General features: G+C 37.8%; 1 protein-coding gene across 6 annotated transcripts in view; it reads left to right on the top strand.

Moving 5' to 3' along the window:
* Positions 1-23101, top strand: part of LOC108735721 (cubilin) — a 230979-nt gene that overhangs the window by 201283 nt on the left and 6595 nt on the right. For 5 of the 6 annotated variants that reach the window (XM_018467862.2, XM_018467852.2, XM_018467834.2 and 2 more), the window contains one exon: positions 21109-21359. In XM_018467862.2, coding sequence (XP_018323364.1) covers positions 21109-21359 — 251 coding nt within the window. Of the gene's footprint in view, positions 1-19521; positions 19541-21108; positions 21360-23101 lie in introns of those variants that run through there. The other variant, XM_018467870.2, reaches the window with a different exon arrangement.

Raw genomic sequence — 23101 nt, 5'->3', positions numbered from 1 at the left:
ATATTAAAGGCTTTAACGCTTGTTTTCGACTCGCACTACTATTCATGATTGAACAAAACTTTTGGCAGGTACTGTATGAAAAAGTATGTTTAATGAACAAGAGTCGAGAGTATAATGAGCTTTTTTCTCCCTGCGTATGATTTTGCCAGCGCGCATCCAAGACATTAGAAGGGGCACATCGCTAGAGAAAGTAAATGAAGTATAAAAGGGGAAACAACATAGAGCTGAAGAGTCTGACTTCTTACGACTTCCAGGGATGTTTTTCACAATGAAAACAGAGATGAGACAAATGTATTGCCACAAATGGGGCTACCTATTTTGAAGGGCATGACTTTTTTAAATAAAACTGTCCTGTTAGTCCTTTAAATTATATCTTAAACTTTTCACTCTTGCGCTTAGAGTCACAGTGGCCATAAAGTAAAATTATTTAAGGAGTAAAAGTAGACCTAGACTAGATTGCTATTCGTAAATAATTAAAGGTCTAGGTTGCTTCATTATTTATAACGTACACCCTTGTAGTTATTCGTAGATGTGTCATATTGTTAGTGAGTCCTTCATTGATGTAACTGAATACTAATTTGCTATATTAATGATGCAAAAGCGGAAAGATGCTTCGATAGTTACCTATTATACTGATACGAACCTGACACCTGATAAGGGCTAAGGATCTTCGACTCATCGAAGTTTCCATGTTAAGGAGGGTTATTAATTAGAAACCGAACACTAAAAACTGACAAGTGCTTCCCTTAGCTTTATCGCCCGAAGACTCAAAATCATGTTATTCGTGCTGGAAGGGATCCGACAAGTCAGCTTAATAAACTTATCCATATTTATATGTATCTATATATATTGTTATTGAAAAACTAGCAGAAGTCACTGATATTCGATCTAGGGATAAGGAATAAGGATGCATTCTGCATTCGGAAACAGAATAATGTAAGAAAATAATATCGGCTTTCCGGAGCCCTCGTAAGGGCGGGGGCCCTGGGCAGGTGCGCCCTTTTGGTAAAGACGGTCCTGGTGATAGGGCACCATAAAACAAGAAAATTAAGTAAATGCTTGGTGGTCCAAAATTCCACCGTTTGAAAAAAAACGTATTTGAAAGAACACTCAAGGACCAGTTCGGTGCAGGTAGAATCACGGTCATAGGTCAGTAAAGAAGTAGTAATGCCTGAGTTTCTAGACGAACAGTTTCCTAGAAGCTGGATTAAATGTGCGGGTTCTGTACCTTGGCCGACATAATCTAAATCCGTTTAACTTCTTTGTAAAGGGTTTTATGAAACAGCGCGTGCACAAACGCCATTAGTGTTTACATTCTACGTCGATGTAGTTGTTCAATTGTTATCGCAATTTCTCTGTCAATTCACTTCCTCCAAAACTTGCTACTTAATTTCAAAAACGCCCTGTATAAATAGACCATTCTTTTACGAAAGATGCCCAGCAACATATAGCTTGTTTATTTCAGTAATAAATTCGCCTTGAAATAAACCCCCCAAAAAGGAAATCATTATCCGCAGTGGACAATGATATTGGACATCAGAATTCCGAAATACGAGAACTTTCGCGTATATAATAATAAAGATTGCAGCAACAGCGCCTTGCTTCTTCCCTCTTTGTTTTTTTTTTTTGTTTCATTTCATCCCTCGAGGACAGTAAAACAGAAAAATATGAAAAATAACGCCCCTTTATCCATCAGCGCATTGACACAAACGCTTCGCTCCGAGATTTCTTCCTGATAAATTGTCCTTTTCGTTCGGTAATGGCTGCTTTCTCTACAAACTGTCGACTATCTCTTTGTCAACGTATTCTTATGGCAAAAACCCAACGTTGCGTTCTAACGGCTGTCAACAGGAAATAAAGTATACGTCAATTGACGTCTCCGTCTCGTTTTCGGATGGAATACATTCACACGGCCAACAAAACACCTGATTGATTTTTTTTCTCGGTTTTAATATTAATTTTTCAATATTACAAAAAACACTTAACAAATATCTCTGATATAATAATAAAATAATTCGAAGTGGTCTGTATTCTGTCGAAACTGCCAGACGCGGATCGCGATTTCGATCTTTTTGGATCTCATCAGCGCGTCGCAGGCAGCTTCGACATAACACAGACCAACTTTTACCTGCTGTCTCAACGATGCGTTTTAGAAAATACTATAAATGGCGCAGTAAACGCCATCTGTAGCGCGATGCTACATTTTACGATTACGTATGCTCCAACAAGGTTTATAATCTCTGATATGTTTTGTTAAACATTGAGGTACTACAATCTCATAATCACAGTTCTTATCGTCAAGAAGCAGTCCATAACTGGACACACTCCTTCCTATCCAGAGGCAATCTTTCCACAAACACCTTAACTATTCATCTCTCCTCTTGCTTCTACTTCTAAGGTGTCTGTAACTAGTACTTCATGATTCAAAAGGTGTTCTACCATTCTGCATTTCCTATTCCTTCATGACTTCCATAGCGCTTTTGTTCTTCTACCCTTTCTAATATCTCCCCATCAATATATCAACCGAATCTCACAACTCCATGAGGGATGCATGGTATGATTCCATTCTACGTTCACGGAGAAGCTTTAGGTTTTCAGCTACGGGGGTTGGTTTCAATGAGAGAAGAGTAGTTTAAAAACCGTCGACCGAACGAGTCCCAACGTGTGGTCAGAACGTTACAGAATGCCACAAATTTTTCCTGAATGCCATACATCTGCAAGGTTCGAGAATGATTTAAAATTTTCGAGAAGGTTCGAGGACACTCCGGAATTGTAACTTTTTACTTGAAATTCAATAGCTTTTAGATCTTACAATTAGGTAAAGTTGAAATTAGCAACGGCATAACCGTTTGGTATCTAACTGTAATTCATTCATCAAAATTATCAAGGGTTCCGCATGATTTATGAAAACGTTTCGCTGGAAACGTCGAGAAATGTGGGATTAATTGAGTTTTATGCGTGTGCTTCCAACAAAGTTTCGTCCCATTTTTTTGCACGTTTTGTATAATTATCGTCGCAAATTTACGTCCCAGCGCCGCGGTCTGTACTACCAGCGCAACGCCGTAATGCTAACATTTATAACAATTAAAACAGGGGACTCAGTTTCTAAACTTTTTTCATAAACTTTCATTTATTCAAAGCAATGAAAAGTCAAAGTTGTGGGAAGACTGGGCAACAGGTGCAAAAGAGTTGGGTCATACATAATATTATAATTTGCTGGTTTGAAAAATAGCAGGTGCAAAACCTAGAACGATTTTATATTTGAGATCATTATCATCATATGATCATCAAACCTAAGACTGGTTGGACATGTACCTCCACTATTTCCTATCCTGAGCTAATCTTTGCATTTCCCTTAAAGTAGGAAACTAGGTCTACTCCCTACTCCTCTTAACTCCTGCTTCTGCTTCTAATATGTCTCTAACTAACTCACAGTGATCACTGTTCTTCTATTCTTTCTAATACTAACTACTTCTAACCTTGTCTATCTACAGTATCCTCATCATTCGCCTGTAACACCAGATACTAAATAAGTAGTCATAAAATCTATGATTTACTGTAATGTTCATGAAGGATTCGGATCAGAATGAGTATCCAAATGCAAATAGAAAATATCGATTTTTGTATTTTAAGTACGACTACTTCAAATAAATCACATCCCTGACTGATTGCAATTTTAGAAAAAGTATTTTAAAACTATAAATGTCTGAATTAAACACAACTATTTTAAAGAAACAGATGCCAGAAAACATACCAGATCATCGTCCACTAAAAACCGTACGTTAAAAGTGTCCAAACATCTTTATTCCTTGGAATGCGTTCTCTTCTTTACTTTACGCAGACTGTTTATCATACAAGATACTGAGATATCACGTTGTGTTAGTCAAGTAGTACCTACCCTATTGCTGACAAACAGGGGCCCTCTTTCAGTCTCACAAGTCTACCGCATAAAACTCTATATAAGAGCCGCTAAGATATTGATTCAAGGAACACAAAGCAAGCAGCAGGCTAGGAGACTCTGAAACTGTCAGCAACGGCGACTACAAAATACTCTCTGAGAATTGTAAATTACTAGCTTTAGTCAACGGCTATAATCACAGCGGAATGGTTAGAGAAGTCATCGGAATCCAAAAACATCCCCAGAACTTTAAGAAGAAAGAGGATACCCTCGGACTCAACCATATCTGGAACGCGATCTTCAAGAATATCCGGACGCTACCGACCAACAGCCACGATTGCTCCTTACACACCGACATAAATAGAACTTAGACCATTGCTTAGCATTCGGGAGGACCCTGGTTCGATTCCGGGTCCATCTGTCTTGGTCCAAGATCTTCTGTTGTTTCCTTGGATCACTTAGGAAAATGCTGGGACAGTAATATTCCACAAATAATCTTTCATTCTCTTCTGTCTTCATTTTATCCGTCTCATCTTTCTCACCCGAGACACCACCCACCCATTCCCACGATTACTGAGAGGAGACTGAAGAGGGCCTTCTGCCCTACCTTTCGGCGTAGTCCAGAGGGACTGTCCGCCCACCGGCATTACTGGCTGGTAGGAATGAAATACCGAAAAGTTTTTTTTAAAAGAAATCGCCAGTTCATATCCAGAATCAGAGATGAGAGGACCCTTGAAGACGTTCCCCACTCCTGCTAGTCAAACGTTAAGAAGCAACAAGACCATTTAGACCTGAATCAGGACAGTATCAGTTTACCCCAGTACTGTTTGAAGTTCATTCTAGATCAATCAAAAACGAAATTGAACAAAAAGTTGAAGCTACAAAAATATTTTACTGGTCACAGTAATGTTTTTTCACCACTTACAGTGGAAAGAATGCTGAGATCAACCGAATGGTTTTGTAACATTAACTTCGAATTTTAATTTCGTATTTGATACGAAGTTACAAGAGCTTAAAGCTTGCTAATTGGCTGATTTGTATGGTCTTCAATAGAAGTTGGCATAACTGCATAACAAGGTGTTTGTGATTTGAATATCGATCTTGTTTCACGGCATGTGTACACGTATGGGCCTCTTTAACAATGCATTTCAGTTTGATTGTTAAATTATAATTGCTTGAATGGAAACCGAGTTAGCTTGACGTAATAATTCCCATGCAAATCGCAAACAAATTCCATTTAATGCCGCCATTGTAACGTAATACTTTATTAAAGAGTTTATCCCCTACAAATCATTTATTGGTAATGTAGTTTTGCCCTATTGTACTATATACGTACCACAACAACCAGTTTCGCTTTTGTGTTTGCATGTATCGAATGAAAACAATAAAACTAAATATTTTATGAACAAACAATACCAGAATTTGGCTTTGGTTGGGTTTGGCCGTCTGTACTTACGCAATTCCAGTAAAATCAAATCGTGGTTTTAGATTAATTCTCTTGTGTGAGATAAATTTTTTATCCAAAATACATAATTAAATTTTTAAATTATAATACATGCCTCTAGAATTGTACAGAGGATGATGGAAAAAGCGGCAGAAGAACTATTTGGGTTTAGAAGAAACAGAGGAACGCAGGAGGTCATTCTAGCTTTACGGATAATAATACAGAAAACGATAGAAAAAGAATTTGTTGATTTAGAAAAAGCGTTTCACAATGTTACATGAGGCATGATGTTTAATATACTTAAAAATGTAGGGATGAGTTGTAGAGGCAGAAGAGTGATACTTAGTTTGTATAAAGAACAACAGGCAGTTATAGAGCTGGGGCTGCAACGTAGAGAAGTAAATAGTAGGAAGGGAGTCAGGCAGGGATGCACACTGTCACCGCTACTTTTTAATCGAAGACGCGATCAACATCATTAAAGATAGTACATATATACAAGGGCAAAGGATTACTATGCTTAGATTTGCAGGATACCTTGGATAAAGAGATATTAGAAAGAATAGGAAAACAAACGACTCTATGGAAGTTGATAAGAAATAGGCGAGATAGGTTTATAAGACACCTTCTTAAACATGAAGGTCATGACATATTAGAAGCAGAAACGGGAGTTAGCGGGGGTAAAAGTAAACCTAGATTAGATTACTGTTCGCAAATAGTTAAGGATGTGGGTTCCTCCAAGGAAATGCGAAGATTAGCTCAGGATAGGAAAGATTGAGAAGTGCGTCTCCAACCAGTCTTAGGACTGACGACCTTATGATGATGATGATGACCTATGTCAGACTCAATTCTGATCATTTCGGTCATTTAAACTAATTTCAAATCAGACTTAAGGTGTGTAGACAATAATCAAGAAGAATTTAAATTTTCGGTAGCTTTTTTGTACAATTGCAGACATTTTATAAAATACCACAAATGGCGCGGTAAACGCCATCTGTAATACGATGCTACATTTTAGGATTACGTATGCTCCAACAAGGTCCACTTGTGTGGATATCTACTTGCTGAAAACGAATCCCGGCGTAGCCAACCTCAACGTGATAGGCACGTTAGCTTAATCGAATAAAATAATTCGAAGTGGTCTGTATTCTGTCGAAACTGCCAGACGCGGATCGCGATTTCGATCTTTTTGGATCTCATCAGCGCGTCGCAGGCAGCTCCGACAGAACACAGACCAACTTTTACCTGCTGTCTTAACAGCGCGTTTTAGAAAATACCACAAATGGCGCGGTAAACGCCATCTGTAGTACGATGCTACATTTTAGGATTACGTATGCTCCAACAAGGTCCATTTAAATATATGGATATCTACTTGCTGAAACGAATCCCGGCGTAGCTAACCTCAACGTGATAGGCACGTTACCATAATCGAATAAAATAATTCGAAGTGGTCTGTATTCTGTCGAAACTGCCAGACGCGGATCGCGATTTCGATCTTTTTGGATCTCATCAGCGCGTCGCAGACAGCTCCGACAGAACACAGACCAACTTTTACCTGCTGTCTTAACAGCGCGTTTTAGAAAATACCACAAATGGCGCGGTAAACGCCATCTGTAGTACGATGCTACATTTTAGGATTACGTATGCTCCAACAAGGTCCATTTAAATATATGGATATCTACTTGCTGAAACGAATCCCGGCGTAGCTAACCTCAACGTGATAGGCACGTTACCATAATCGAATAAAATAATTCGAAGTGGTCTGTATTCTGTCGAAACTGCCAGACGCGGATCGCGATTTCGATCTTTTTGGATCTCATCAGCGCGTCGCAGACAGCTCCGACAGAACACAGACCAACTTTTACCTGCTGTCTTAACAGCGCGTTTTAGAAAATACCACAAATGGCGCGGTAAACGCCATCTGTAGTACGATGCTGCATTTTAGGATTACATATGCTCCAACAAGGTCCATTTAAATATATGGATATCTACTTGCTGAAACGAATCCCGACGTAGCTAACCTCAACATGATAGGCACGTTACCATAATCGAATAAAATAATTGTAAACGCACTATTAAGACAGCAGGTAAAAGTTGGTCTGTGTTCTGTCGAAACTGTCTGCGACGCGCTGATGAGATCCAAAAAGGTCGAAATCGCGATCCGCGTCTGGCAGTTTCGACAGAATACAGACCACTGCGAATTATTTTATTCAATTGCAGACATTATTTTGGAAAATGATCATTCGGGTATTAAAAGAGTTGGTCAATTTACTAATAGGGTGATGAACAATACACTCTTTTTGTGAATGACGACAAACGCATTCATAATTTGCCATTACACAACATTTAATCCATCATGAGCGTGATGGTACCTATGACGGGACACAGGACGGACGGTAAACGGTAGAAAGAAAGAGAGGACCATTTCTCTCTTCATCCCCGGGAAAAATGGGTCGAGATCGGGAATCATTAATCAGCATTCTCCTTGTTTGCGAATTTAGCGCAGCATTACGGTCGACCGGCGGTGCGAAAGAGAGGCAGAGGGAGGAAAAGAGAGAGCGGCAGGTAGATTTAAATTACCGTCTGTAAATAATGATGTTTCTATGGTAAAATATTCCGAAAGGGCTGCCATACGTACGTTTCGCGTTCTGAAGTTAAAACGGCTCCTTTATTGTTCTTTTTTGATAACGTGCCATTTTTCTCAAACGTTTTCGCGCCTTTATGGGGGTCTCTGATAGCCCCTTTCCACCGCAAGCTGCGCCTATTTACATAATAATATTAAGAAGAAAATGCCTATTTCCAAAGAATCGCAACAATTTTACCAGATGCTAATAAACGTAAAACATAACCTAACATTTCAATGTCCAAATGGGCTCATCACCCACGCATCAACTAAGACAGTACATCATTGTTTTTAAAACTAAATTTACGACTATTAACCGTGTAAAGCGGAATATCGAAGTTGAAATGAATCAAATGACTACCAAAACGACCAAGTAAAAACCTATCCCCTTTATGACGTCAGCAACACACTAGTAAACGAAAGTCTGAGTTTGGTGCAAATGAACTACCTAACAGATGACTTCTACAACCTATTTTTCTAATTATTCCTTTTAAATGTCATGTAGTTATAAATCCTACTAGTCTATCAGTTTTTCTAAACATAATGCAACATCCAATTGTTGTTTTATGTGAAAATTATCGTTCACCAAGTCAGTGTAACGAAAGGTATCATCGAAAATCACCCTACATAAAGATTACCTAGGTAAAATAATTCGAAGTGGTCTGTAAGAAAAATACGTAATCCTAAAATGTAGCATCGTGCTACAGATGGCGTTCACTGTGCCGTTTGTAGTATTTTCTGAATTACCTAGGTAAATATCAAAAGTTGAATCACAATAAACCGTATGCTTTTAGAAAGTACTTACATAAGCGATTTATTGATTTCGTTTCTAAGTTTAATATTAATGGTTATTATATAACTAATGATCACAGAGCAATTAAGAAAACGAATGGAGAAATTGGTGTCCGTTTGGAAAAATTTATCGTCGCCGCAGTTCGGAACAATTACTCGTGCTTGGTGGGAATCAATAAAGTTTAGTTTGCGAGTGGTGTTGAACAGAGGGGGGCGGCAAGAATTATAGTTTCATAAATAATAGGTAATGGTTCGGGCAATATTTCGAAAAAGATGGATTGGCCGTTACCGATCCGCTCAATGGCGATCCCGGATGCTTAGAGCGTTGCAAAAGAATTACGGTGAAGGAAAGATTAGTGCGTGGTGGGAAATCGGGATTTATGGCAGATCAATTATTGTATTTTATTACTGTTGTTATTGGAAAATCTTTTATAGCATCATTCGACAGACATGTGCTGGATTTCGAAGTACCATTTTCATTTGGTTATTACGATAATATTTCTTCTTTCTTTTGAATTCTGTATTAAATATGAACGTCATAATTTATAAGCGACACAGTTCATGTAGATCTGACAAAGTCATGAATTTTAAAAAGTCAATCAATACATACTTTTACAGGTATATGTTTGGAGCACGGCACTGTACTGGTGCGAAACATGGACACTGGGCGCGGCGGAAAAGAAAAGGTTAGAAGCGTTCGAAATGTGGTGTTATAGGCGGATGATGAGGATATCGTGGGTAGAAAAGGTTAGAAATGAAGAGGTATTGGAAAGAATAGGAGAACAGAGGACTCTATGGAAGTCAATAAAAAATAGGCGAGATAGTTTGGTAGGACACCTTCTCAGGCATGAAGGTCTAGTCAGAGACATATTAGAGGCAGAAACAGGAGTTAGGAGGAGTAGAGGTAGACCTAGATTAGATTACTGTTCGCAAATTGTTAAGGATGTAGGCTGCTCTAGTTTTAGAGAAATGCGAAGTTTAGCTCAGAATAGGAAAGAGGTACGTGTCCAAGCAGTCTTAGGACTGACGACCTTATGATGATGATGACATACTTTTAAATCGGACACTGGGTGTATGAGCAATATGTCTATTTTCATTAAATCAAAGAAAATTGTTGTTAAATTTCAATAATTTTAATCCTAATTTGAAATAGGCAAGTGATGATATCCAATAGGGAGAATAATTATAAAATTTGATGCATTTGCCATTAGGATTTTACTATAAAGTTATTAGAGAATCTAGACTTTTGCAAGCAATCTAGGTCAAAACCTGAGAGTTTTATTTTGAATAGTTAAAGAGGAAATCAATGCAAAAAGTCTGTTCTTTTTTAATTTATCAGACTTGATTTGAATTAGATTTGACATTAACTAATTGATTGATTTAAAATTTTCCAAATGTTTCTCCGATTCGTGAAAAGTTTTTAGAGATATAAGAATCCCTAGCAGGCCAATAAAGCATTTTAACGTGACTGGCTCTTTTCCAAAAATAGAGAAAAAGAAAACTGAAAGAATCCGTTCGAGCGAACGACTACATCATTCCACTTTAGCCAGTAATTTCTTCAAGTTCGTGTACCTACGTGGTACGTACTGTCTCCAGTTAGACATTTAAGTTTCAGACGGCACCGCTAACGTGACAACTTCCTCAGACACTCCTTGTGGTATTTTCAAATTGGTCGAAGCTGCGAGGAATTGACAAGTGGCTCTCGTTGATTTTTCCATTGTCTTCCTTCATGTGTGTATTGATTACTACCACGGTGTAAAGATGATGAAGTAAGGAAATTTTCATTAAGTATCTACCGAAATATTTATTGATACAGTTTGTGACATTTCCTATTAACGTATCGAAAAATTCTATTAACTCATAGTACGAGGGCGGTTCAATAAGTACCCGTGTTAGACATGAAGACACCTTTTTTTTAAAAATTGGTTTTTTTATTTTTCAACGTAGTCATCTTTTAGAAAGATACACTTCTCCCAACAACCCTGCCATTTTTTTACCCCTCCAAAAAATAAGATTTGTCGAACTCTCCAAAATCCCCCCTGTCTCGGCGATGACTTCCTCGTTTGAGCTAAATTTTTTTCTCTCTCGTCATTTCTTCATGGTAGGGAACAAGATGAAGTCGCAGGGAGTCAAATCGAGTGAGTACGGGGTGTGCGGCAGCAAATTCATAACGTAATTCATGCATTTTGGCGGCAACAACTCATGATGAATGTACCGGTGCGTTATCGTGTTGAAAACGCACCTTCTTTTTCGTCAAATGCGTCCGTGTCTCCTTCAATTTTTTGTCGAAGCGGTCCAATAACCCACTGTAGTATTGTCCAGTGATCGTTCTTCCTTTTCCTAAAAAATCCGTGAAATGATTTCCTCGGTTACAAGGTTTGCCAGGCTTCCTGGTCGCTCCTATCAAAAACGGATCTTTGCCCACGTTTAAATTCGTTGAAGCAATATCTAATTGTGGTCGTAGATGGAGAAATGTCTCCATAAACTGTATCCAACTCTGTTTTCATCTCCTCGCATTTCTTCCCATCCAAAAACAAAAAGCGAGTTACCCAACATTAGTGCTCTTTTTCCATCTTAGCGAAAATAACGAAACACGTCTCAGTCGAATGACTGCCAAATCCAAACTAACCTATCAATCAGTCTGAAATTCGTTTTGGCGTGGTTTAATAGATGGCAGCACACGATGACAACACCAATTTCCCTCAGGAACGTCCTCTGTCTTCAAACACGGGTACTTATTGAACCGCCCTCGTATCTAATCGTTTTCTGTTTTCTCCTTATTTCAAATTAATTCAACTTCTTTCCCACTACATATTACCTCAAGATACTGAGGAAAAATTTGTTGCTGCTCTCATACCCTCGCCGGGAATCGAACCCAGGTGCCCTTGCTTTATGATCCAATACTCTGACCACTACGCTACGAGAAGTGACAGTAGCAACAACCTCTAATGTTTAAATTAGATTATGAAAATCAAATTAATCTTTTGGTTCATAATTTATCGAAGACGCTGATATGGATCGCGATTTCGAACTTATTAGACATCATCAGTGTTGTCAGGAGTCCAAGCCTTAATTTGGATCACTCAAGCAAAAAAATATTTTCTTTCATCTCTCTCCCCAACCATCTCCACCATCTTCCCATTTCCACAATTCCTAAAGTGTATACGTCCCTCAAAAAAGCTTAATCGTTAAGAGCTCTTTGTTAGTATTTAATGTTCTGCTCAAAATGAAAATACTTACTTTAGGAACTTAAATAATATCTAAGAATTTCTTTAATAAACTGTCTCATCAAACGACGCTGTATATAAACGGTATAAATTCCTTTCCAGAAGTTACCTTTGTGGAGTTTCCCTTTCCGTTATTACAACTTACTGTCACGATTCGAGCATCTTTCATGTTTTTCCATTTCGTTTCTTTCGAAATTAATATAGACAGCGGCAGCCTTGTGCTAGCAAATTCTGAAGATCCATTTTGTTCACATCCTCCAGTCACGACCTGCTCGTATTGTGACTCGTTTTGTCACTTGTATAGATTACTTCACGCACAAATGATAATAACAATAAGTAAGGATCTCGTTCGAGATAATATTAGCTAGAATCACAAGGAATAATGACGTTGCAATTAGTGATTTTGATGCATACAGATTTAAAAATTTCTCTTTTCTTTGATATTTCAAATATATTTTAAATCGGACTTCAAATAAGCGAATTACGACCCAACAGAAGGAAACCTGCTTTTCTCAAGTCGAGAAAAATTCAAAATAGGAGAAAATTTTTGAACATTTTTGGCATACGTTATATCTAATTTTAACGTCTACTCTTTGAGAAAATTAAAACGGATTTTTAATGGAATCTGTAATATTGTTCTTGCACTAGCATTATTGATTATAATTTTGATACGATATTCCCCAGCGTCAGTAATTACCTCAATTCCCTGCTGTTCGTGGGTTCTGTGGGCAGATGCGCCCTGTCTAAGCTATATGGCGATTATTAAGTGACCAAACCGGGAAATTGATTGCTATGTAATGTCCAGGATGATTGATAGTCGAAAATTGATACGACTGACTGACAGCATCCGGAAAATGGGCTTTGAAATGGCTTTATATACGACCTCTAGTGGAAAGCTTTTCGTGGAACGAAGAAAAAAGAGCAGCTTTTCCCTGTACGCCATCCCCCCCTTCAAACTATCGTTTAATCAAAGAAGTGGGTTACTGCTCTGCGTTTTTGATACATTTGAAAGCTTTGGAACTATCAAAAAGGGTTCTGTGTACGAAATTCAGCTCTTTTTAATGAAAATAGAACGAACGTTAAATAGGATTTGAAATAAACGAAGTACAATCCTGCAAATCAATCCAATGTTTTTTACAGATTTGTGATTATCGAAAGTTTCAAATTTTTATAGATTTGGTGTAGAAGTTTTAGTCTAAAACATTCGGAAAAGGGTTCTCTACGTAAAAGCCCGTCCTTTTTAATGTACCTACTGAACCAATTTTAAAGGTAACCCAAAATAAGCGCGTCGCGGTTATGCAAATTAGGGTACATTTTCCATAAATGCAAAGAAAAATTAAATTTTCCGGAGCAATTTACTGTAAAAATAGAATTTTCCTAATGAAAATTTAATATATATGTAGAAGTAGAATGAATTGAACTGTCCGAGAACAGGAAAACTAATTTTCTGTCGTTCTCGATTTAAACTGACCAGAACAAGGATTTCATTTGAACGATTCTGTACGTTCTTCATGGTTGAAACGGTCGAAGATTATCTTTCGAAGTGGAATTGACAAGGCCGGTTTTACAGTTAACTTGGCGCATTTTTTTCAACGGCAAAGAGCACTGCCGATTGACTCGGCTGCTTGTGACAGAGATATTTGTCAAGTCAAAATTATTGATTAACCCTTTTACGGATCGGGCATGTATTAGTCAATGGGAGCGATCCGGAAGATTAAACGATCAAACATTCGTAAGGCGGACAACAGGAGTATGCTATTCGTTCGAGAACGAATTTATTTACTTTTACCTTTTGCTTGTTTATCTTCTATTTCAATTGACCGCGTAAGATACCACTTAATAGCATCAATTGATTGTTAAAAAAACAAAAGATGTTCGTCAGTCTATTTTTACAAAATACCATGTCCAAATTTATAATTAATAACAGGTCAATTGAAAAGTCCCCGGCCTAAAATAGTAGAACACATTTTTTTTGCAAAATTCGTTTTTTTTATTCAACATAATTCCCTTCAAGGGTGATACACTGATTATAGCGATCCTCCAACTTTTCGATACCATTTTTTCGGCGATCACCTCTTCATTCGACGAAAATTTTTTCCCAACGAGCATTCTTTTGAGATCTGAGAACAGGAAGTAGTCGCTGGGGGCCAGATCTGGAGAATACGGTGGATGCGGAAGCAACTGTTAGCCCAATTCATGAATTTTTGCCATCGTTTTCACTGACTTGTAAGACGGTGCATTGTCTTGGTGAAGCAGGACTTTCTTTTTCTGCAAATGCCGTCGTTTCTCGGCGATTTCGTCCTTCAAACGGTCCAATAACGCTATGTAATAGTCGCTGTTGATGGTCCTTCCTTTTTCAAGGTAGTCAATGAAAATTATTCCACGCGCATCCCAAAATACAGACGCCATAACCTTGCCAGCCGACTGTTGCGTTTTTGCACGCTTTGGAGCGGCTTCATCGTGTGCAGTCCACTCCGATGACTGTCGATTGGACTTCGGAGTGAAATGATGGAGCCATGTTTCATCCATTGTCACATATCGACGCAAAAACTCGGGTTTATTACGCGTGATCATCTTCAAACACTGCTCTGAATCATCAACTCGTCGTTGTTTTTGGTCAAAAGTGAGCTCGCGCGGCACCCACTTTGCACAGAGCTCTCTCATACCCAAATATTCGTGAATGATGTGATGTATACGTTCCGTTGATATCTGTAGAGTGTCTGCTATTTCATTCAATTTCAATTTACGGTCATTCAAAATCATTTTGTGGATTTTTTTAATGTTTTCGTCCGTAACAGCCTCTTTTGGGCGTCCACTGTGTTCACCGTCGTCGGTGCTCATTTCACCACGTCTAAACTTAGCATACCAATCCTTGATGGTTGATTTTCCTGGGGCAGTGTCCGGAAATTCGTTATCAAGCCAAGTTTTTGCTTCAACTGTATTTTTTCCCTTCAAAAAGCAATATTTAATCAACACGCGAAATTCCTTTTTATCCATTTTTTTCACAATAACAAAAGTTGCTTCACTAAAAATGCTATAATTCACAAACTAATGATCCGACAGCCGTCAAATTTATAGACGCGTCTTTTGAAGGTTAGGACTAACTGAAAATCATATGGATTTAGTTCTGGTGCCGCCATCTATGTGTCAGGCCGGGGACTTTTCAATTGACCCTATATTTGTTCCTACCGGGTGTCCCACGACACCACGTAGCTTGTTTTTTATCTGGAGTTTCGTAATTCCAAATGTTGGGATGAAATTTGAACCATGGAATCAACTCCTTAATGATGATATTTGTATATAATAAAAACTGGAAACCTATTAAATTTTCTAATTCTACATTCTCATAAACTGATCTCAAACACCTATAGTTCAGAAGAAACTTTCTGGTAATGATACATATGATCAATTTTCGATTCCGAGTTCAGTCGACGAATGAAGTTGAATTCAATTTCTCAAAAGTCCAATAGAAGGAGTAAATTCTATCATCAAACTAGTGAGTCGTCTGAAGCAAACAAAAGCAGCAGCAGGAGCAGCAGCTAAAATGCAAATGACGTCGTCGTCATTGTTTAGTACACCATCGAAGGAGCAATAAGTCTGAAACTTGATCATCCCAAATCCTATTCCTGTTCATCAGACTATAAACTATTTCAGCGGGTTAATAATTTCACCCTTTGAATTCTAGTTGTTTCGATTATTCTCGGAGAGAAGCAATCAAGTGTCAGGACAAATGACTAGCGAACCAACTTTCTACCTACCCATAATGAAGTTGAATTGAAAATCTATTGACCGTTTGATAAACTGAATACAATCCAGTTCGGTCCTTTGTTCAGTGATGAATGCATAATCCCTGAATTAGAAAAGTTTATTACGTTTTCACCGTTACACCTCAATAATAGTAGGTTATCTTCGTACAGAGCCATGTCTAGGGGGTGGTCGAAGAGGACAAACTGAGTCAGGGAGTGCGGAAAGGATCTTGGAAATTTGGAATGGAATTATTCGTAATTGAAATTCTTTTCAATTAATTTCTGCAATAATCTTAGTTACATTAAAGTGATTTTTTTCTTTGATTACATAGTTTAGTTTCTGGATATAGTGGAGGAATGGGGCTGTAATTTTTTTCTAGACATGACCCTGTTTTCATAATCTAATGAGATAGACATCAAGAGTACAATAATTAAATTAAAACGTAATTTCAAGCTTAATTAATATCCTGTTTCTCCAGATATCAGATTGCTTCCTTGCCAATGAAAGAGAATCCATAAAATGCTTTTTGGCCTGAGGGGTTCATAATAATTGGTGTACCCACTGTTTCCTTTTTGCTTACAGTTAGGCCAAAAGATTATCTTCCTTCATCTTTTGTTGTTTTCGTTGTATCGTTTACACACGAAATAAAATTTATCTAGAGGAGAGAGAAACAGGATTTTTGGAGATTTTACTGTTTACATTTAATTTATCCAAAAAGGAAAAAACACAAGGCGACGTGAAGGAAAACACGATCGTTAAACTTTGTACACGTTCAAAGACGGATTATGCGGTATTCAAGGAACATTATTGTAATTTTAAAATAGACTTTTTCGCGCTTGCAAAGTTTCCGTTGCAAAATTTTCATGCAGATCAGTAATCCCGAAGAGTGTGCAACGTGACAGTGGCGTTTAAAACTTTCGGGTCCAGGGTGGATATTAAAACACTTCAAAATTAACTTTCTCCGCGTAAGAAAAACTTTCAATATTATGCAGCTCTGACACCGCTGGTTTCAGTAGCAGTCTGTAGATTCAAACTTCTTCATTTCTCTCCTTTCTCGCGGAGATTTAACGAAGGACATCGTCTCCTCGGCAAGCAATTCAATTAAGGATTCGTGTCACTACAGAAAAATAGAGAACTTTGTCTGTTACTCCGTTTTGTAATAAGAAAAATTGGACAGAACTTAAGAAACGTTGAAAGGATAAAAAGGAGGACGCTTTTAAGTGAAGTACATACCTCATGGGGAGGTCAATTCTCCATGTATCTATTGTACATACCTCACGAGGAGGTCAATTCTTCATGTATCTATTAAAAATTGTTAAATAAACTTAATGCCATAAATGCCAAGCAATTGCCAGAATTCCTGCATTTTTTGAACTAGAAGTACAATAAAAGTCTAACAGTTACAGTTTTTGCAATTACCATTTCGACAATTAATTAATTAATAATTCATTAAGGCATTAAACTAATCCACTTGCTCATTAATTAATATTACATGTCTACTTACCGTCACGCTTATACTGATTGAACGACGTGGGAGTTCGGTTATTATCCTCAAGTCTGGCAACTTGTCCTACGTCGTTACCACACACAGAGAGACAGGTAGGTAGGTACAATGGAAGGAGAGGTTGCATAATCAATATCGAATTAGCTGATCTGAATACTTGTCAGAACTTAAACAATTCACGTTAGACATGAAATAGCTCTTAGACGTCATTGCCATGCAAACTATTATTTATTCATGTTGGCAGGTATGCTTGTATTTTGGACCCACTGTTACTAAACATATTTAGTGCATCACTGGAGGTATCTGTGATACGACGTTTCTCCTTTTGTCGCCTTCACATCATCCGCTGCCGCATCCAGTACTATCATTTTGCATGTAGATAATAAATAGGAATGGCAAATCTGGCGAGTAGGGAAGGTGATCCGTGGTGGTGGTGATCAGAAACTCTCTAGACAGTCTCTTCTGAATTGTTAGACGCACAAATTTGGTCGCACAATCTAGTATTTACTGTTTGTCCTTCGGGAAGAAATTCATGAAGACCAACTATATTTCAATGCCAAAAACAAAAACGAACGTCATACCTTTGATTTTAGATCGACCATTTTGTCGTTGTTTATCTCGTGGTTCGTCTTTTGATGTCCATTATTTACTCTGTATTTAAAGCTCAATGTGATTCATTGAATCAGGCTCTGCTATTAGTGATTACGTTTTTAAAAAGACTAGAAATTCGGGCTGAATTCTTCTGGTTGATGCAGCACACGAGCCTTCTGCAGCTTTATTGATTTCAATGTTTCGTATAATCCAGCAATCACCCTGACAATGAATCGGTCATCAAAAAACATAAGATGTCGCACATGTTCAGCGTTTTCATTAACAGAAGAGATCGAGAGTTGTTTTGGCCATGCATCACCCCTCCCTTACTGAGAGGCTTTATCCACATGAAAGGGTTGTCTTCTCCATAGTAGACAGAGTGTGTAACTGTTTTTGAAAACTTATTTACAATTTTCGATTCAATTGCGTCAGAAATGTACAAATGATAAAAGTATTTTGATGATGTTTTCTTTTTACTGTTTCGTCCTGGTTCAATAAAGAAAGTAATAATAATTTATTTTGTACTTTCTTGTGATTCGAGTTCTAAAAATGGTTTTAAGCAGTAAGTAGTTGGAAGTTCTTTTACTTCTGATATATTCTTGCTGGCTTTACGTACGCAGGTGTTTGTGATTTAAATAGAAAGAAGATAAACCATCGACGAAATGGAATTATGGTGTATGCCGGCGTCGTCTTAAATCAATCCTTGTATCTTTTATTCAGTAGCTGGCGTTTTAATAAAAACTCGAAGCATCTTCCAGAGTCCTTATTAAAGTTTCAAAGTTCTTTTGGTCGGCAGACATATTTCAATAATGTAAAATCGTGTTGCCGCAAAGCAGCTCCCAAACCGTCAGCCCAGCCAAACGTGGTGGGACGAATGAAGGAACGAAGGAAGTCGGGGAGTGAAAACTGCTTTTCAGTCCGGTCACGACGATCAGAAATATTTCATCGAAGCCTGGCTTTCAGGCCAATCCACACACACAGCTTGACGAGGTAAACAGGCACTTCTCCCCGTTTCTCTCCGAGCGAAGGGCACATTGTTCGGAAACGAGACGAAATCTATTTACAGTCAGGAGTTAAAGTATTTTTATGGATTGCTGGCAGGATTTGACATGTGATAAATGTCCAACGAGGTTTGGATTTTACGACGATTGACGTCTATGAAATTGCGATAGACCCCACAATCGCTTTTACCGACGAAAAATTGTTCTAATTCGAATTTAAGGCAGAAGGTTTTTCCAAATTCATTGGCACTGAGATAAACGTAAAAAAACTTTACAGTGGGTGCTCCCAATCGTCCCACTATTCCTGGGTTTTAATCTCTAAAAGCTTTATCTAATATTAATAGTGGAGTTTTATTATCCATTATAAAAATTGAAATAATAGGAAGGGAGTCAGGCAAGGATGCACACTGTCGCCGCTACTTTTTAATTTATACGTCGAAGACGCTATAAACATCATTAAAGACAGTACAACGTTATGGCAAAAGATTAATATGCTTACATTTGCAGGTGATATAGGATCTCAGTATTAAGATCTAGGAAGGAGGAACTGAGGAAAACCGACTGATATGCAAGGGAAGAAAACGTAGGGAAAGAATGTATATAAAGATAGGAGACGAAAAATTAGGAAGTCAGATAAGTCAGGACGGAAGGAGTAGTAGGGATATAAAGTAGAAAGTTAGAAAACATGGACGGTGGGCGCGGCGGAAAAGAAAAAGGTTAGAAGCGTTCGAAATGTGGTGTCACAGGCGAATTATTTAGATACTGTGGATAGAGAAGGTTAGAAACGAGAAGGTATTAGGATGAATATGAAAATAGATCAATCAAAAATAGGCGAGATAGATTGGTAGGACATCTTCTGAAGCATGAAGAGCTAGTCAGAGACATATTAGAAATAGAAACACGAGTTAGGAGGAGGAGAGGTGAACCTAGATTAGATTACTGTTCACAAATAGTTAAAGATATGTCATGTTCTAGCTTTAGGGAAAGCGAAGATTAGCTCATTGACTATCTCTTGTAATTTTCTCTTTCTATAAGAATCATTTTCGTTCACAATAAAAAGAATTTAAATCGGTTTGAGTCAAACTCAGGCGTCATGTAATTCACTGGTTTCAATTCAAGACATCAATCTCGCTTTTCTTATATGTATAGGTATTGACAGATCCTTGAGAATGTACTGGGGCGAAGCGTTTCCGTTTGGCCTACATCAACGTCCAAAAGTAAATAACTCGAAATATTTGTAGAACTTGCAATCTATGTCAACGGCTACACACGTGTCAAGACGTTCAAATACGTAATTCCGGTTACATGTTTGCGAATGCGACAGCCTCTCTCTCTCCTTAACCACCAAGATGCAAGAAGTTGCACTTGGAGATCTGTACCTCGAATTACTGTCAACCAAAGACGTGATGTCAACAAACAAGGAACTGTTTCCAATAAAATATTGGAGTAGGATCACGATAGCGCATGAACCAGGAAAGACAATAGCTGTCCTTATTATCGCTTTTTTTGCGTTACCGAATGCTATGTTCAACACATAATATAAAATAAAATAATTCGAATTGGTCTGTATTCTGTCGAAACTGCCAGACGCCGATCGCGATTTCGATCTTTTTGGATCTCATCAGCGCGTCGCAGACAGCTCCGACAGAACACACACCAACTTTTACCTGCTGTCTTAACAGTACGCTTTAGAAAATACTACAAATGACGCAGTAAACGCCATCTGTAGCACGATGCTACATTTTAGGATTACGTATGCTCCAACAAGGTCCACTTGTATGGATATCTACCTGCTGAAAAGGAATCCCGGCGTAGCCAACCTCAACGTGATAGGCACGTTAGCTTAATCGAATAAAATAATTCGAAGTGGTCTGTATTCTGTCGAAACACAAGTGAACCTTGTTGGAGCATACGTAATCCTAAAATGTAGCATCGTGCTACAGATGGAGTTTACTGCGCCATTTGTAGTATTTTCTAAAACATAATATAAACTTCTTTAAGTAATTAACAAACTATTTCGTCATTCACAATATTCTTCTTTGCATTGTGGGAAACACCAAATTTTAATGTCTTTCTTTTAACTGTTCCCACACACGTCTCTCATAGCTTTAGATGTAAGTTTCCTTTTTTTTGTTTTATATTACAAGCGACGCCATATTTTTTGTTAAATACGCAACACCTCATCCATCCTTTAATTTTTGAGTCGCAACAGTTATTGATAAATGGTTTCATTAAGAAACTGAAAATAAAACTCTTTGGCTTATCGAATTCTCTTTGTTTTCAGATAGTAGATGGAAATGCGAAGACGGACGTTTCCAATCGCAAAGAGCCCGGCATGTTCTGCGGTGAGACGGAACAGCCGCAGACTTTTATGTCTGAAACGTCCTTTGTCAAAATCGTGTTTCACGTGGACAATTTTACCGACCAAACTTACTTCAGTTTCGACACGAAGGCCGAACAGCAGCTTGTTGTCTACCTGCGGTACGGACAACATCCTGAACTTTATCCCAACAGAAGGGGAGAAGTTGTTCAAGGGTATGTTACCAAGTCCGTTCACTAAATTCACAACAGTAGGTACGAATTAATATTTGTTGAGAAATTACTCCTGTTTTACTTATACTTTTAGAATTTGTTAGATACTTATTTTTTTTCTTTTTTACATCTATTATAATAGGAGCTAGGGTTGTATCTTAATGTTATTGGTTATGCTTTTGCGTCAGCTAGTTGAACCCTTTTCACTCTCCTCCACCATATCTTAGGTCTAATATACTTTAAACCCACTTAATAGCACAAAGCGACTGAAGATGTATTTTGATTAGTATTTATTTTATAGAGTATTGGGATTGAAGTCTTCGGTTTTTTTTTATTCGTCACGGGCGGGAATCGATCCTGTAACATTACGTTTGGCAATCCGTTACACTACAAAGTAAGCTAAACGTGTACCCCGTAAATTTTTAAATAAAAAACTGTTCCTTTACCACACGTTACCTATCCCCTCAATTTAATTTTTTCCTTTCGTTAAATAAATACAGCAGATGCTGTAGCTCTAACCGCTTCGTCTTCTTAATAAGGGTGCGTGAACGAACTGTCGCTTAATTATTTTCAAAAATGGGGTGGAAAGATGACAGTAGACAGTGATTTTAATGAAAGAAAAACGAAATAATCTTGCGTAGACGGTTTTTGCATCCCCTCGGCTCCATTATCTTTTAAGTTTATATTCCGTACATCGGGTTTTGATTAAAAAGGCAAAACAATCGACTGCGGCAATAACGGCTTGGTCTTTTGAGTTTTTCCCCCTCAACTGGAGACATTTTCAAGTATATCCTTGTATCTACATAACCGAGGGTTATCTGACATCCTCTCTGCGAGACATTCCTCTTAAACATGTAGAATGGTATTATTAAATTGCTACGTTTTATATATTCCTCAAGTGCATTCGGCTCCTGGTGGAGAGAATATATTAGTCTACATACACTAGATAACATACTCCTACACGGTTCACATGAAATGATAAGAGTAACTCTCAATTACTTTAGAAAACGGCAAGACAAAATTGTAACGACTATACGTAGATAAAATTGAGCAATTTAACTCTCAACAAACGGCGTCTATAAATTGAAAATTGCAGTAGTACTCCAATGGAGTCTGCTCCTACTTTCATAGCGTTCAAATTAATTCTGAGTTAACTTTCTGGTAGGTAGCACACTGATGCCAAAATGTCTTAGTCATCATCATAAGGTCGTCAGTCCCTAGACTGATTGGACACACACCTCCCCTTTTTCCTATTCTGAGCTAATCTTCGCAATTTCCTGACACTAGAACATCCCACATCCTTAACTATTTATTAACAGTAATCTAATCTGGGTCTACCTCTACCCCTCCTAACTCCTGTTTCTGCCTCTAATATGTCTCTAACTAGATCTTCATGCCTGGAAAGGTATCCTTCCAACCTATCTCGCCTATTTCTTGTTGACTTCCATTCTATCTTCTCTATCCACGGTATCGTCACGATTCGTCTATAGTGTTTTAGTAAACGAATTTATTTCTAAAAGTAAGAACCCTATAATTTAAGGCTTTTTAAGTGTTTCTGGAAGAACTCGGTATTATTAACTTACATAATTATAGTGCATCTGAGATGTAAAATTATGCTTTCTTCTTTTGAGAATCCAACTGCCACCGAAAAATGATTAAAAGAAGTCAATAGGTTTGAAAACTATTAACGGTACAGTAAGATTTCTTAACACTCCAAACAAAACTATCGTTAAAATCATTGTAAT

This window comes from Agrilus planipennis, unplaced genomic scaffold (genome assembly GCF_000699045.2).
Source record: "Agrilus planipennis isolate EAB-ADULT unplaced genomic scaffold, Apla_2.0 scaffold5, whole genome shotgun sequence".
NCBI classification, from domain to species: Eukaryota; Metazoa; Arthropoda; class Insecta; order Coleoptera; family Buprestidae; genus Agrilus; species Agrilus planipennis.
The sequence above is the reverse complement of the archived record's forward strand: the minus strand, read 5'-3'. Positions and strand labels throughout refer to the sequence as shown.